At 32.3% G+C, this 14,654-nt stretch overlaps 1 protein-coding gene across 4 annotated transcripts in view; it reads left to right on the forward strand.

Moving 5' to 3' along the window:
- LOC143343449 (protein couch potato) overlaps nucleotides 1–14,654 on the forward strand; it is a 401,571-nt gene that overhangs the window by 193,987 nt on the left and 192,930 nt on the right. For all 4 annotated transcript variants that reach the window (XR_013079967.1, XM_076768370.1, XM_076768360.1 and 1 more), the window contains exon 2: nucleotides 12,604–12,681. Coding sequence is in view for 3 of the 4 variants with exons in the window: in XM_076768370.1 (XP_076624485.1) it covers nucleotides 12,604–12,681 (78 nt within the window). In the remaining variant the exon portion in view is untranslated. The remainder of the gene's footprint in view (nucleotides 1–12,603; nucleotides 12,682–14,654) is intronic.

Genomic DNA, 14,654 nt, shown 5'->3' on the forward strand with positions numbered 1-14,654 from the left:
TGAAACTTCTTTGGGTATGTAGCGTCAAAGTAAATATCAAAATAAACATAGAAAGTAGCAAACATTGTAGTAGGTGATATGATCATTAGGTAAAGGATGATAAGCCCTTTAAAATGAGCGTTTGTACGAGTCGATAGCTTCATTAGTTCCGGAGATATAGCGATTTTAATTTCAAGTCGATGCGGTGGTTAGTTTCGGAGATAGGGGTTGTTTACGTTTCGTTGTGCGCTCGCGAGTTCATTGATCTCGCGCGCGCGTAGATAGTAAACAGTGCGTAGTAAATTCTTGGAAATACTACGCCGAACCTAGGTCGCGACAGTCACGTATGCGAGGTAGGTCAGCACCAAGCACGTGCGACAAGGAGGTCCGACTCCGCTAGACGAAGACAGAGATAGTGGAATTAAAAAAATTACCATTTACATAAATTGCAATATCTCCAAAACGGAAAGTCGGATCAACAAAAATCAAAAGCCATTTTAAAAGGGAGGCTTTGCCGCTTCTAACAATGCCTCAATAATTAATAAAACACTAACAGTTTCGGAACTGCACGCATCTAAAGTTTTTAGTATTTTCAATACGCGTTAATAAGCTTTCACAAGGCGGAGAGTCAGACGTAGCGGAATTTTAAAAATTACGATTGTCTTTACACGATGATACCTCCGAAATGGAAAGTCGGATCGAGAAAAACCAAAAGCCATTTTAAAGGGAAGGCTTTGCCGCTTCTAACAGTGGTTCAATTATTAATAAAACACTAGTAGTTTCGGAACTGCACGCGTCTAAAGTTTTTAGTATTTTTAATGCGCGTTAATAGCCTTTTCTAAGGCCGAGAGCAGAATTTTAAAAATTACCTTTTACATAAATTACGATATCTCGAAAACGGAAAGTCGGATCGACAAAAACCAAAAACCATTTTAAAGGGGAAGTTTTGCCGCTTCTAATAATGCCTCAATAATTAATAAAACTCTAATAGTTTCGAAACTAAACGCGTCTAAAGTTTAGCTATTTTTAATACGCGTTGCTAGACTGTTCTAAGACAATGGGAACTGTAAATTCTCTCCTTTCGTTTTTGCTATACATATATTTCCTATTTACATCGGAAGCTAACCAGAATTTGGTGCCAAATGTCCAGTTTTTTACAAAAAAACATAAATCGTTCAACCGGTCGTGGTAGGCAAGACAGACTATATATTTTTCTCCAAAAATAAACAATAAGATTAGAAGTGAATATTGTAAAATTCATTGTACGTATACTATAGGAAAAGTCGTGAAGTTAAATGGCGCTAAAATAATATTGTGTGTTAGAAATTCTAAACGAAATTTTAGAAACAGTCATTTGACCGGTCGCGGTAGGTTTAGTGTTAATTTGCTAGCGAAGTTTTCATAACAGATATATTTTTTTTATTTTCAGAATTAGCATTATTCTTGATTTTATCTCAGCTTATCTAAATTTTATCGAAACTAACTTAATTATGCAAATATAATACTATAATTAAGTAAGAATACATAATTAAGTTTGTTTGAATAATCAAATATACTTGAATTATCAAGATTGCTTGAGCAATCAAATATTTGATTTGAATCTAAGCTAAGCTTGATTCAACTTGTATTTTTAAGAACTTGGACACCTCTAGTAACAAATAACAGAATTTTTTAATAACTTTTGTTGTAGTGCAACTTTACGAATTTGACATAAATCATTAATAGATTGTTAAATTATTTGTGCACATAACCATTATACCCTGCCTCATTTTGTTAATCCTAATTACATGAGTGAAAATAAATAATTGTTTGAAAATATATCAGACATAATAAATAGAACAATTTCAAGAAATTTTAAGTGAAAGACTGCATAAGCCTACTCTTAGTCTTTACAAAGTTAATAAAAATTAAATACATTTTAGTAACTTCCATTTTTAGAAATAAGCATCTATTTGTAAATTTTCATGTTGTACATGTTCAGTCTTGATCTTTTCTATAAGTATTTCGCTTATAACGCAGTTTATTCATAATAACTTTAAGATTTAACCAAATATACAGGGTGTTCAGCCACTCCTGAAAAAAATTTTAATGAGATTCTAGAGGCCAAAATAAGACGAAAATCAAGAATACTAATTTGTTAATTGAGGTTCCGTTAAAAAGTTATTAACGTTTAAAGTTCCGCCTGTAGAACGGCAATCTGCGAACAGCTGTGTATGCGGAATTGTAAACGTTAATAACTTTTTAACAAAGCTTCAACCAACAAATTGGTATTCTTGATTTTCGTCTTATTTTTGCCTCTAGAATCTTCCATTAAAATTTTTCTCAGAAGTGGCCAAACACCCTATACAGTGGCTCAAAATAAAACTCGGACACCTATAGTTTTATATTTCATAAAGCAATTAGTATTGCAAGAAGAAACTTTCAACAGAAAATAAAGCTATTTTTATTAAGCTTTATTCAAGGTAAATCAAATTTACTAAAAACAAAGTTTATTTACATTAAGTTATAAAAAATCAAAGTTTCAGAAGTAATGGAAAATAATCTCAAACAAAAACCTGGAGAGTTAGCAACATTGTTAATTTTTCGTCATAGAATGGGGGGAATCACCGGTAACTTTGTCATTTGATAGTTACAATTATTTTCATTTTATGTTAAATAAATGTGAAATAAGGGATAGAAATTTGTAAATTTTTACGAAACTTATTTTAATATATAAAAATGGGATGGCAATTTGAGCAGACACCATTAAAATTTTTGTCTTACACTACAAATCCCTTCATAAAGTGTCAAATGCAAGTGCCCAAAGTTTTACTTGCAGCCACTGTATATAAATTTATGATACGTAGAACGGTACCTTATTATTTTGCCCACAAATGTATTGCAGAAACCCTAATTGATGGTAGTCGATTTCGTCCGTTAAATAATTCCCCAGAGAATATCACGTGCTTGCAGGTGTCGCAAGGTTAAATTGAATAGAGGCTCGCGAATATCAACGTGATCGTGTTACCATGGAGAGTCGAGTCTCCTTCTTCCAGCACTCGCCGAAGTAAGCAGCGTCGCGACGCACGGAACAGAAAACGTGAAAATTTCCCTCGTTTTTCACGATTTCCCTCGTCCGTCGCCATCGAGTCTGGCCAGGAGTGAACGTTCTCTCCACGGACGGTTTACCGTGGGCCAATCTCCTTTTTCACCTCGTTTTCGTCCTCTCTGTCTGTCGGCCGTGTCGTCGAGCAGCGACGCAAACACGCACGAACCGGTGAAAGCGACGAACTGTCTATTGTTTTCCAGTATTTCCCGGCGCGCACCTGTTCGCAGCATTGTTTCCAAACACGTTCAGCGCGCGCGACGTCACTTTATTCGCGTTCCTTTGGGAAATACCGACCGGCGACTCTCTCTTCATCCTCCCACAGGAGACAATGCGTGAGAAGATGCAGATCGATCCGTCATGCCTTGCGAGATCGATTCGCGTCGTTCTCACGCGTCCACGCCAGGACTCATTTACCGAAACCTGATCGGTGTTCCAACGGTTATTTTAGCGTTCCAAATGGATTTACACCTTTTTCAACGCCAATAGACATCAACCACAGTGACTTTAGTCATTCACCTTTTATTTTATTCATTTACAAAAACCTTTTATATACGGGGTGTTCGACCAATCCGTGGGAAAAATTTTAATGGGAGATTCTAGAGGCCAAAATAAGATGAAAATTGAGAATACCAATTTGTTGATTGAGACTTCGTTAAGAAGTTATTAACGTTTAAAGTTCCGTCTGTAGAACAGCAATCTGCAAACAACTGCTGCGCGCGATAGTAGTTCTCACCACAGACGAGATATACGAGTAGGTCCATTTCTCTAGGGCTCTAGAGCTCCATAAATACGTATTGTTTGCATTTTGAATCACTAAAATCCTTCAATTCGTCCAGAAGTTACGATTCTTTTAACATACGCATGAAATTTCGAAGAAACATTTCTGGCTGCACAGTATATTTTCGGTAAAGAATTTTGTTTCTTGAAAGTACGTAGGATTTCGGGGGTATGCGTATTCACCAAAAATGATTGTAATTAACCCCTATAACCGAAAATATTTTTTTAGAACGATTTGAAATTTTTTTTTTCATAGTAGAATATTCCTGGTCAGACATTATATTTTCAGTAATGAATTTTTGTCTCGAAAGTGCGTGGGATTTCGAGAATATGTGTATTGACCAAAAATGATTGTAATTGACCTCCGCGACCGAAAATATTTTTTTAAAACGATTTGAAATTTTGTTTTTTCATAGTAGAATATTCCTGGTCAGACATTATATTTTCAGTAATGAATTTTTTTCCCGAAAGTGCATAGGATTTCGGGGGTATGTGTATTCACCCAAAATGATTGTAATAGACCCTCGCAACTAAAAATAATTTTTCCAACACGATTTGAAATTTTTTAATTTTCTCGAAAAATTTGTTCATCTACTCGAATTTTTCTCTCGAAAGTGCGTAGGATTTTGAGGGTGTGTCTATTCACCAGAAATGATTGTGATTGACCGCCCGAAACGAAAATAATTTTTCCAGAATGATTTGATACTTTTCAATTTCACCGAAAAATTTCAGCACCTACCCCCAGTCGATTTTTCTTAAAAATTCGTTTTTGATTTTTAATAAATTTATTTGACGCTGTACGGAAATGTTGTTTAATACTTTTTTGTAGCTGCCAATGAGCTTTACTTCTAGACTAAATTGCAGTGAGATACACCTACTATTGTAGGAGTTATGGTCGTTTGAAAATTGGACCATTTTTATGGGGCTTTTCTCACTTTACGGGATTAACGAACAATTTTTCGAACATTCTTAGAATTTCTACATATTCTTCATCAAAACACGCATTGTTTGCATTTTGAAACATTAAAATTCTCCAATGCGTTCAGAAGTTATGATGTTTTAAACATACGCATGAAATTTCAAGGCAATATTTTTAACCCCATATTATATTTTCCGGAAAGAATTTTTTTCTCGTAGAAAAATTGGGGGGTATGTGTATTGACCAAAAATGATTGTAATTGACCCCCACAATCGAAAATAATTTTTACAGAATGATTTTAAAGTTTTTAATTTAATTTTTTAATAACTTTTTAACGAAGCCTTAATTAAGAAATTGATATTCTTGATTTTCGTCGTATTTTGGCCTCTAAAATCTCCTATTAAATTTTTTTCCAGGGGTGGCCGAACATCCTGTATACTGTACTGCATTTGCACGTTTCTTCATTTTACTTTTTTCTTGCACTTAACTACACTAGATGCACCATCTTCCTGTCTAATCTCTCCGAACACATTCTCTTGAATAGTCAATGAACTGCTTTTAAATTGTAGCGCGAATATATAGACTGATTATGAGTTTAAATGATTGATTATTCAAACAAACTGGATTATGTATTCTTACTTAATTATAGTATTATATTTGAATAATAAGGTTCGTTTGGATAAGATTAGGATATACTTACATAAAGTCAAGAATAATCACAATAATTCTAGAAATTCAAAAAAAATATCTGTTCATTCAAATAATTTAGGGTGGTTCGATATTAGTAAAAGTTCTTTAGCAAGTTAATAAAAGTTAAAGAATTATTTAAAATTTAAAATTTCTTTGAATTCGGCTGTAATATGTAATATAATTAGCGTATAACTTTTTAACTTCTTAAATTATAGTTATTCTCAAATTTTGTATAAAAAATTAAGTTGTTCAAACACACGAACAAATTGAATTTTCTCGAATCTGATCAAATATCCAAGCTACTTGGATAATCAGATATTTGTTATGGTTTGAAAGAATGAGTTTTCTTTTGGTTTGAACGCAAGAACTTGAATATTTTAAATACTTGGACAGTGTTAGTCTAAAACAGATTCACAACGCAATTTCAAATATGACACATTCCGCTTTTTCAAATTTTAACAAGAGTATATAAGAATTAAAAATTTTAGGGTAGTTTAATAGTTGTATCACGCAGTGTATCTGTCCTCTAATAATGTAATTCAACCAAGACGTCTAATAACAATTTTATAAAAACGAAGATCGTCTTCGTCTGATTATAATTACTCCACATTCATAAAAAAAAACATGAAAATTATACATTGAAGTCGATTGTAGATCGAGAGCGCCACGTAGTCGATCGGTGAGGGCGCCACCATAACGTATGCGGATGCGCCATTTTTATTCGTTAGTTCGTCTTGTGGCACGTGCAAGAGATGTATCGAAATATAGTTTGCTTATAAAAGGTTCACCACGACTAAACTATTTCTTTCTTATCATATTCAACTCCTGTCACGTACCTCAACATTATACAGTATGTTGTAACCATAGAGTTCAAGAAAGAGAGAAATATGTACAACATGCGAAGTATTGGCATCGTGTTGGTAAGAGTTTCAAAAGATACCATACAATGACTAATTATAAATTATTAATAATGGTAAAGAATTAATGATTAAGAACTGTCGGTGTACAGAAACTCGGAAAAACTTTCTTCATTGTTTTTGAGGCCTCGTCGACTCGTGACTGGAGTTGATCCCACGCGTTATAATGCACGTTATTTATGAGAAGTAATATACAATAACCTTCCACTGTATCACTACTTTGAAAGTAGACGATGACACAAGGAAAGGATAGGTAGAGAAATTTTTCGACGAAATTAAAAAATGTCAAATCATTTTGAAAAAGTTTTTTCACATTGTGTACTCTTAAAATAAAATATCGTCAAATCGTCAAACGTCCTTAACTCCTACAATAGAGAATATATTTCAATGAAACTTTTTTTAGAAGTAAAGCTCATAGGTATCTACAAAAAAGTATTAGACATCTTTTCTGTAGGGCATAAAACAAAATTACTAAAAATCAGAAACGAATTTTTAAGAAAAATCAACAAGGGGTGGGTGTCTAAATTTTTCGGTGAAAAAAGAAATTTCAAATCGTTCTGAAAAAATTATTTTCGGTTGCGGGGGTCTATTACAATCATTTTTGGTGAATAGACATACCCTCAAATTCCTACCCACTTTCGAGAAAAAAATTCTTTACCGAAACTACAATGTCTGACCATAAACGAAATTTCATGCTTAATCCCCTTAAATTTCATGGGTATGTTTAAAAAGTCATAACTCTTGAACAGATTGGACGATTTTAATGTTACAAATGCAAACAACGCATATTTTATTCAAGAATATATAGAAAATCTAAGAATATTAGAAAAGTTGTTCCTTATCACCGTAAAGTTAGAAAACCCCCATAAAAGTGATCCAATTTTCAAACGGCCATAACTCCTACAATAGTGAATGTATTTCATTGAAATTTATTTATGTACTAGAGCTCATGAATACCTACAAAAAAGTATTAAATAACATTTCCATAGAGCGTCAAACAAAATTATTAAAAATGAAAAACGAATTTTTAAGAAAAATAGGCAAGGGGTATAGAAATTGTTTAATTGCGAAAAATGTTGAAATAAAATTGAATGGTTTCGCGAGGAGCATAATCTTATGGCACTAGCTTTCCATGTGAAGGTCAACAACGTTTTTTTTTAAATGGAATTATATATTTTTTACTGCATCAATTGATGCTCCTTGATATTCTCTAAAAAAAAGCATTAATCTATTCGTGTTAAAAAATCATTACTTTAGGAGATGTTTTAATTTTAATATTGTTAGAAAATCGTGACTGTCAATATTATGAATTGAATAGACATTACACGACATTTTTTACTTAATGCTTCGTTTACGATTTTATTCAACGGCGTTATGAAATGTAAACATTTGACAATAGTTCAACTTGAAAAATAAGTTGCACGCTGATTATCATGGTCAACATGAGATATCATCACAAAGTGTTATAAAATAACAGAGTGTGAGTGAATCATAAATCTATCAATTCAGAAAATGTCATGATATAAATGGTTGCATTAACCCTTTTCTGTAAATAAAATCATTACAACATTAACAAAAGAATCATAATTTTCTAACATTAAAATTAAAATATCTCCTAAACTAATGATTTTTTACCATAAATAAGTTAATACTTTTTTGTAAAGAATATCAAGATCCATCGTTTGATAGAATGAAAAATATACAATTCCATTTAAAAAAAACGTTAATGATTTTAGTATGCCCGCTACATGACTGCATACAAGAAAACTAAATTCATGAGATTATGTCCTTTTCGAAACTACTCAACTTTATCTGAAACATTTTTCGCTACGCGTAATAATAATTACGTAAATCCAAATGGTAATATGTGGTGATCCACCCTATATCTACAGCAAAGATGAAAGAAGAGAATTGTCATTTCTACTTAGGAAGTTTATTGCTCTGAAATTAATAGGACCGTATATAGGTCGTGAATGAATGAAAATACGTATGTGAAAAATGTTAAATCGAGAAGCTTGCAATTGGTAACAAATATGGCGACAAGGAATAAAATATATATTATTTATTTCTAAATAAAAAGAATTATATTTTTTCACTATCAAATTCACTATTATCTACAATTTTGTATCATGAAACATATGATTCTATTAAAGGTTGATCGTGGTAGGGGTATGCATTAAGTGTCGATATGTTTAATGTTAAAGAACTGGTGAAGATAACTTTGACACGATGAAATTCGAAAAATGTGACACAATGGGAGGATTTACTGTGCTTCGTTGAGCAACAGTATTGTGGCGTTCCGTCCTAGATCCGTTGGAGAACTCTTCGGTAAAACCGTTCATACACTCAGGAGATCGTCTACCTCGCTGGTTCTTTTCGTAAGAAAAATAGTCGATGAAATCTGCGACCAACTTCGTATGAAATGCAATAGCATACGTACCATACATGGCTCTTCTAGCGTATTTCGCCTTAAATGATCCATACACTATTGAAATTTACTAAAAGTTGACCTATAGAATGTTTTCCTTAGAAAAAAGATCAGCGAGAAGGACGACGGATCAAAGTTGCGGATAAACCTCGGATAATCCCCTACGTGTATAGTCTACTTTAGAGAAATCACTTGCAAGTCTTCAGCTATACGTAGAACCTATAAATTTAACTTTGCAGTAATAACAATCTCAATAACAGTCATTTAATGACTAAACGATAGAACAATATTCATGGCGAGGAGAATTTGGATGAAATACATCCGGAAGAAAAAGATGTTAAAAAGGGTAATATAGAATTTCATTATGAAATTGAGAAGAAGTACTATTTGTAATTATTTACTTCTAATATTTTTATAGCGCGTCGAATGGTCGCAATAAGACACTCTAACAAATGAAAAAAATAAACTAAATAGCTTCTGAAATAAAAGTCGCGTGTCATAACGCTGAAATTTAGTTTACCACCCTTATAATTGCATATTTTTGTCGAGCTTTGGGTATTTGATCAACCGTGGCGCGTACTCGTCCGTGTGAAAAATGAGGAGAATTGGGATAAAATACATCATGAAGAAAAAGATGTTAATTATAAAAAGGGAAATATAGAATTTCATTATGAAATTGAGAAGAAGTACTATTTGTAATTATTTACTTCTAACATATTTAAAGCGCCAAGTGGCCTCAATAAGACACTCTAACAAATGAAAAAATAATCTAAATAGCTTCTGAAATAAGAATCGCGTGTCATAACGCTGAAATTTAGTTTACAACCTAATAATTTCATTTTTTGTCAAAGTTTTGAGTATTTGATCTACTGTGACGTGTACTCGTCCGTGTAAAAAACGAGGAGAATTTGGTTAAAATACATCAAGAAGAAAAAGATATTAATAATGAAAAGATTAATATCGAATTTCATTATGAAATTGAGAAGAAGTACTTATTTGTAATTATTTACTTCTAACATATTTAAAGCGCCAAATGGCCTTAATAAGACACTCTAACAAATGAAAAAATAAACTGAATAGTTTCTGAAATAAGAGTCGCGTGTTATAAAGCTGAAATTTAGGTTACAACCTAATAATTGCATATTTCGTCAGAGTTTAGGGTATTTGATCCATCGTGGCGCGTGCTAGTCTGTGTGAAAAACGAGAATTTGGAATGAAATACATCATGAAGAAAAAGATGGTAATAATAAAAAGATTAATATAGAATTTCATTATGAAATTGAGAAGAAGTACCATTTGTAATTATTTACTTCTAATATTTTTATAGCGCGTCGAATGGTCGCAATAAGATACTCTAACAAATGAAAAAAATAAACTAAATAGCTTCTGAAATAAAAGTCGCGTGTCATAACGCTGAAATTTAGTTTACCACCCTTATAATTGCATATTTTTGTAGAGCTATGGGTATTTGATCAACCGTGGCGCGTACTCGTCCGTGTGAAAAATGAGGAGAATTAGGATAAAATACATCATGAAGAAAAAGATGTTAATAATGAAGAGATTAATATAGAATTTCATTATGAAATTGAGAAGAAGTACCATTTGTAATTATTTACTTCTAACATTTTTATAGCGCGTCGAATGGTCGCAATAAGACACTCTAACAAATGAAAAAAATAAACTAAATAGCTTCTGAAATAAAAGTCGCGTGTCATAACGCTGAAATTTAGTTTACCACCCTTATAATTGCATATTTTTGTAGAGCTATGGGTATTTGATCAACCGTGGCGCGTACTCGTCCGTGTGAAAAATGAGGAGAATTAGGATAAAATACATCATGAAGAAAAAGATGTTAATAATGAAAAGATTAATATAGAATTTCATTATGAAATTGAGAAGAAGTACCATTTGTAATTATTTACTTCTAACATTTTTATAGCGCGTCGAATGGCCGCAATAAGACACTCTAACAAATGAAAAAATAAACTAAATAGCTTCTGAAATAAGAGTCGCGTGTCATAACGCTGAAATTTAGTTTACCACCCTTATAATTGCATATTTTTGTAGAGCTAGGGGTATTTGATCAACCGTGTCGTGTACTCGTCCGTATAAAGAACGAGGAGAATTTGGATAAAATACATCAAGAAGAAACAGATGTTAATAATGAAAAGATTAATATAGAATTTCATTATGAAATTGAGAAGAAGTACCATTTGTAATTATTTACTTCTAACATTTTTATAGCGCGTCGAATGGTCGCAATAAGACACTCTAACAAATGAAAAAATAAACTAAATAGTTTCCGAAATGAAAGTCGCGTGTCATAACGCTGAAATTTAGTTTACAACCTAATAATTTCATATTTTGTCAGAGTTTTGGGTATTTGATCGACCGTGGTGTGTACTTGTTCGTGTATAAAACGAAGAGAATTTGGTTATAATACATCAAGAAGAAAAAGATGTTAATAATGAAAAGATTAATATAGAATTTCATTATGAAATTGAGAAGAAGTACTATTTGTAATTATTTACTTCTCACATTTTTATAGCACGTCAAATGACAGTAATAAGACCCTCATACAAATGAAAAAGTAAACTAAATAGCTTCTGAAATAAGAGTTGCGTGTTATAAAGCTGAAATTTAGTTTACAACCCTTATAATTGCATATTTTGTCAGAGTTTTGGATGAAATACATCATGAAGGAAAAGATGTTAATAATGAAAAGATTAATATCGAATTTCATTATGAAATTGAGAAGAAGTACTTATTCGTAATTATTTACTTCTAACATATTTAAAGCGCCAAATGGCCTTAATAAGACACTCTAACAAATGAAAAAATAAACTAAATAGCTGCTGAAATGAAAGTCGCGTGTCATAACGCTGAAATTTAGATTACGATCTAATAATTGCATATTTTGTCAGAGTTTTGGGTATTTGATCCATCGTGGCGCGTGCTAGCCTGTGTGAAAAACGATTCCACGAACTCTATAGTAAGTGGTGGTTCGGCAGTCAGACTTGGTCAATTGGCGAGCAACGATTCCTCGATTCGAGGAGAACCTCCAGTCGGATGAGAACAGTCTCTCTCGTTTGGCTGTGCGCCAAATCAGTATGTAATTTACCGTCTCCGTGTTGCTTACTTCCGTGGAGCCCACAATGCGTTTAGTCTGTATGCCGGTGAAACTAGGTCAAGAATAGGCTGAAAGAAAAATACGACGATTCGAGGGTAACGTTGCACGTTTGAGAACGATTCGGATCGTTTGTCACAGGGCATTTAGCGGATTTGAAGCCTCTGTCCCCGACTGTAGCCCCTTGCGCGGCTCTTTCCTTTCCGTGACTTTCTACGTACTGTCGCCTGAAGACAAATGACAAACAAGCCGATGGAAATTCCAGCCATTTATTAGCGAAATTATAAGCTTTGTAGACAACTTAAAAAAAAAAATCAGTCTCGTTTGTTAATCGCGAGTTTCTGTACAAGGATTCAGGAAATGCGAATTAGACGAAGCGGAGGGAGAGATAGGTGGAAATCGGTCGTTGAATTAGTAACGGGACAAAGAGAACGGGTTCGTCGTTGCATTACCGTCTCCTATTAATTCGACAATTAGCTATCGCCTCGTCTCCGCGAGGGTACCAGTCAAACAGAGCAGACTAATTCCCGGTTATCTCCATCCATCCTTCAACCCGGCTCGAATCCTTCTTCCGTTTCGAGCGCCCCCTGCCTCTTGCCTTCTGTTTCTTCCTTCTCCGACCTCCGACAATTAGCTTAATTAACTCAATTATCGCTTTCTTTTTTCTTCTCTTTGCAGGTGCGCACCTTATTCGTGAGCGGCCTACCGATGGACGCCAAACCGAGGGAGCTATATCTGCTGTTCAGAGCATACGAGGTAAGAAGTCGTTAGAGTTTTCTAATCTAAACTTTCGTATACTTAATTCTCAAATTTGTTTAATATTATTATATTTCGCGTACTTTACACGTCCACTTAGGGGATTAGTACTACTGCAAACATTCCAAAAAATTGATCCTTTGGAATTTCTAGAGAATTAATATCTTTCATATACTTAATTCTTAAATTTATTTAATATTATTATATTTCACGTAGTTTACACGCTAACTTAAGGGGGTAATACTATTATAAACTTTTCAAAAAATTGATTCATTGGAAATGCTAGAGAATTAATATCTTTCGTGTACTTAATTCTCAAATTTATTTAATATTATTATATTTCACGTAGTTTACACGCTAACTCAAGGGGGGTATTACTACTATAAACTTTCCAAAAAATTGCTTCTTTGGAAATTCTAGAGAATTAATATATTTCGTATACTTAATTCTCAAATTTATTTAATATTATTATATTTCACATAGTTTACACACTAACTTATGGGGGTATTACTACTATAAACTTTCCAGAAAATTGATCCTTTGGAAATGCTAGAGAATTAATATCTTTCGTATACTTAATTCTCAAATTTATTTAATATTATTATATTTCATATAGTTTACACCTCGACTTAAGGGGTTATTACTACTATAATCTTTCCAAAAAATTGATCCTTTGGAAATTTTAAAGAATTAATGTCTTTTCTGTACTTCATTCCAAAATTTATTTAATATTATTATATTTCACGTAGTTTATACGCTGACTTAAAGGGTTATTACTCTTATAAACTTTCCAAAAAATTGATTCTTTGGAAATTGTAGAGAATAAATATCCTTCGTATACTTAATTCTCAAATTTGTTTAATATTATTATATTTCACGTAGTTTACACGCTAACTTTGGGGGGTATTACTACTATAACTTTCCAAAAAATTGATTCTTTGGAAATGCTAGAGAATTAATATCTTTCGTATACTCAATTTTCAAATTTATTTAATATTATTATATTTCACGTAGTTTACACGCTAACTTAAGGAGGGTATTACTAGTGTAAACTTCCCAAAAAGATCGATTCTTCTTCTTTTACATTTTCTTGAATTTATTATTTTTCCCCAAAAATGAACTTATACCACTTTAAATAAAAACAACTCAAATAATTGTTACTAAGTTTTACATTTTCTTGTTATATGAGTCGTTTTTATTTAAAGTGTAAGTCCATTTTTGGGGGAAAAATGAGTTAGTGGTAGTTTTAGTGAGATATAGACATTCTCTTTTTATATTTATGATCACACATTCAATGGTGCACGATATCCTCATGAATTAATTAAAAGAAGTGTAACTATAAAATGTTATCGCAAGAATGTTTTTTTGATAGTGGAATAAATCCATTTGTAATAATCATGATTGGAACAACTTCCTAACCGCATTAATTATTAATTAAAAACACAATACCATAAACAAGATAACAATATTATTGCTTAGATGAAATAATAAGAATTCAAGGATCAAGTAATTGATTTGTGTTATTTAAACTATTTATTTATTCTTCATTTATTTAAAAAACGAGAAAGGCCTACAATTTTTAGCAAAATTACTATGTTGTCACTGTATATGACTTCAAGACCTATAACAAGAGAGAAATATAGTGTTATGATTAGTTCACTGCCTTACATACCACCTATTTACCATGAATACTTCACTATATGCTAACACGGGGACCTTATAGTCGTGGAAATTGCTTTCGAAACGATAGCAGGTGCAAGTTATATGTTTGTTTTCGTGACATTTTAATTTAAAGTTTGGTACACACTTCTAAATGCAAAAATATATTTTATTTATTATGTATATATGACATAAATATTAAAACAAAAAATTATTACATTTTTAATACAAAAAACAGTGGTAAAATATAATCATTACCAAGCAAATTCTGTAATTGAAATATGTCCGAAAATCATAAGCTTCGATATTGACGA

The sequence above is a fragment of the Colletes latitarsis genome, chromosome 1 (genome assembly GCF_051014445.1).
Source record: "Colletes latitarsis isolate SP2378_abdomen chromosome 1, iyColLati1, whole genome shotgun sequence".
In the NCBI taxonomy this organism is placed as follows: Eukaryota; Metazoa; Arthropoda; class Insecta; order Hymenoptera; family Colletidae; genus Colletes; species Colletes latitarsis.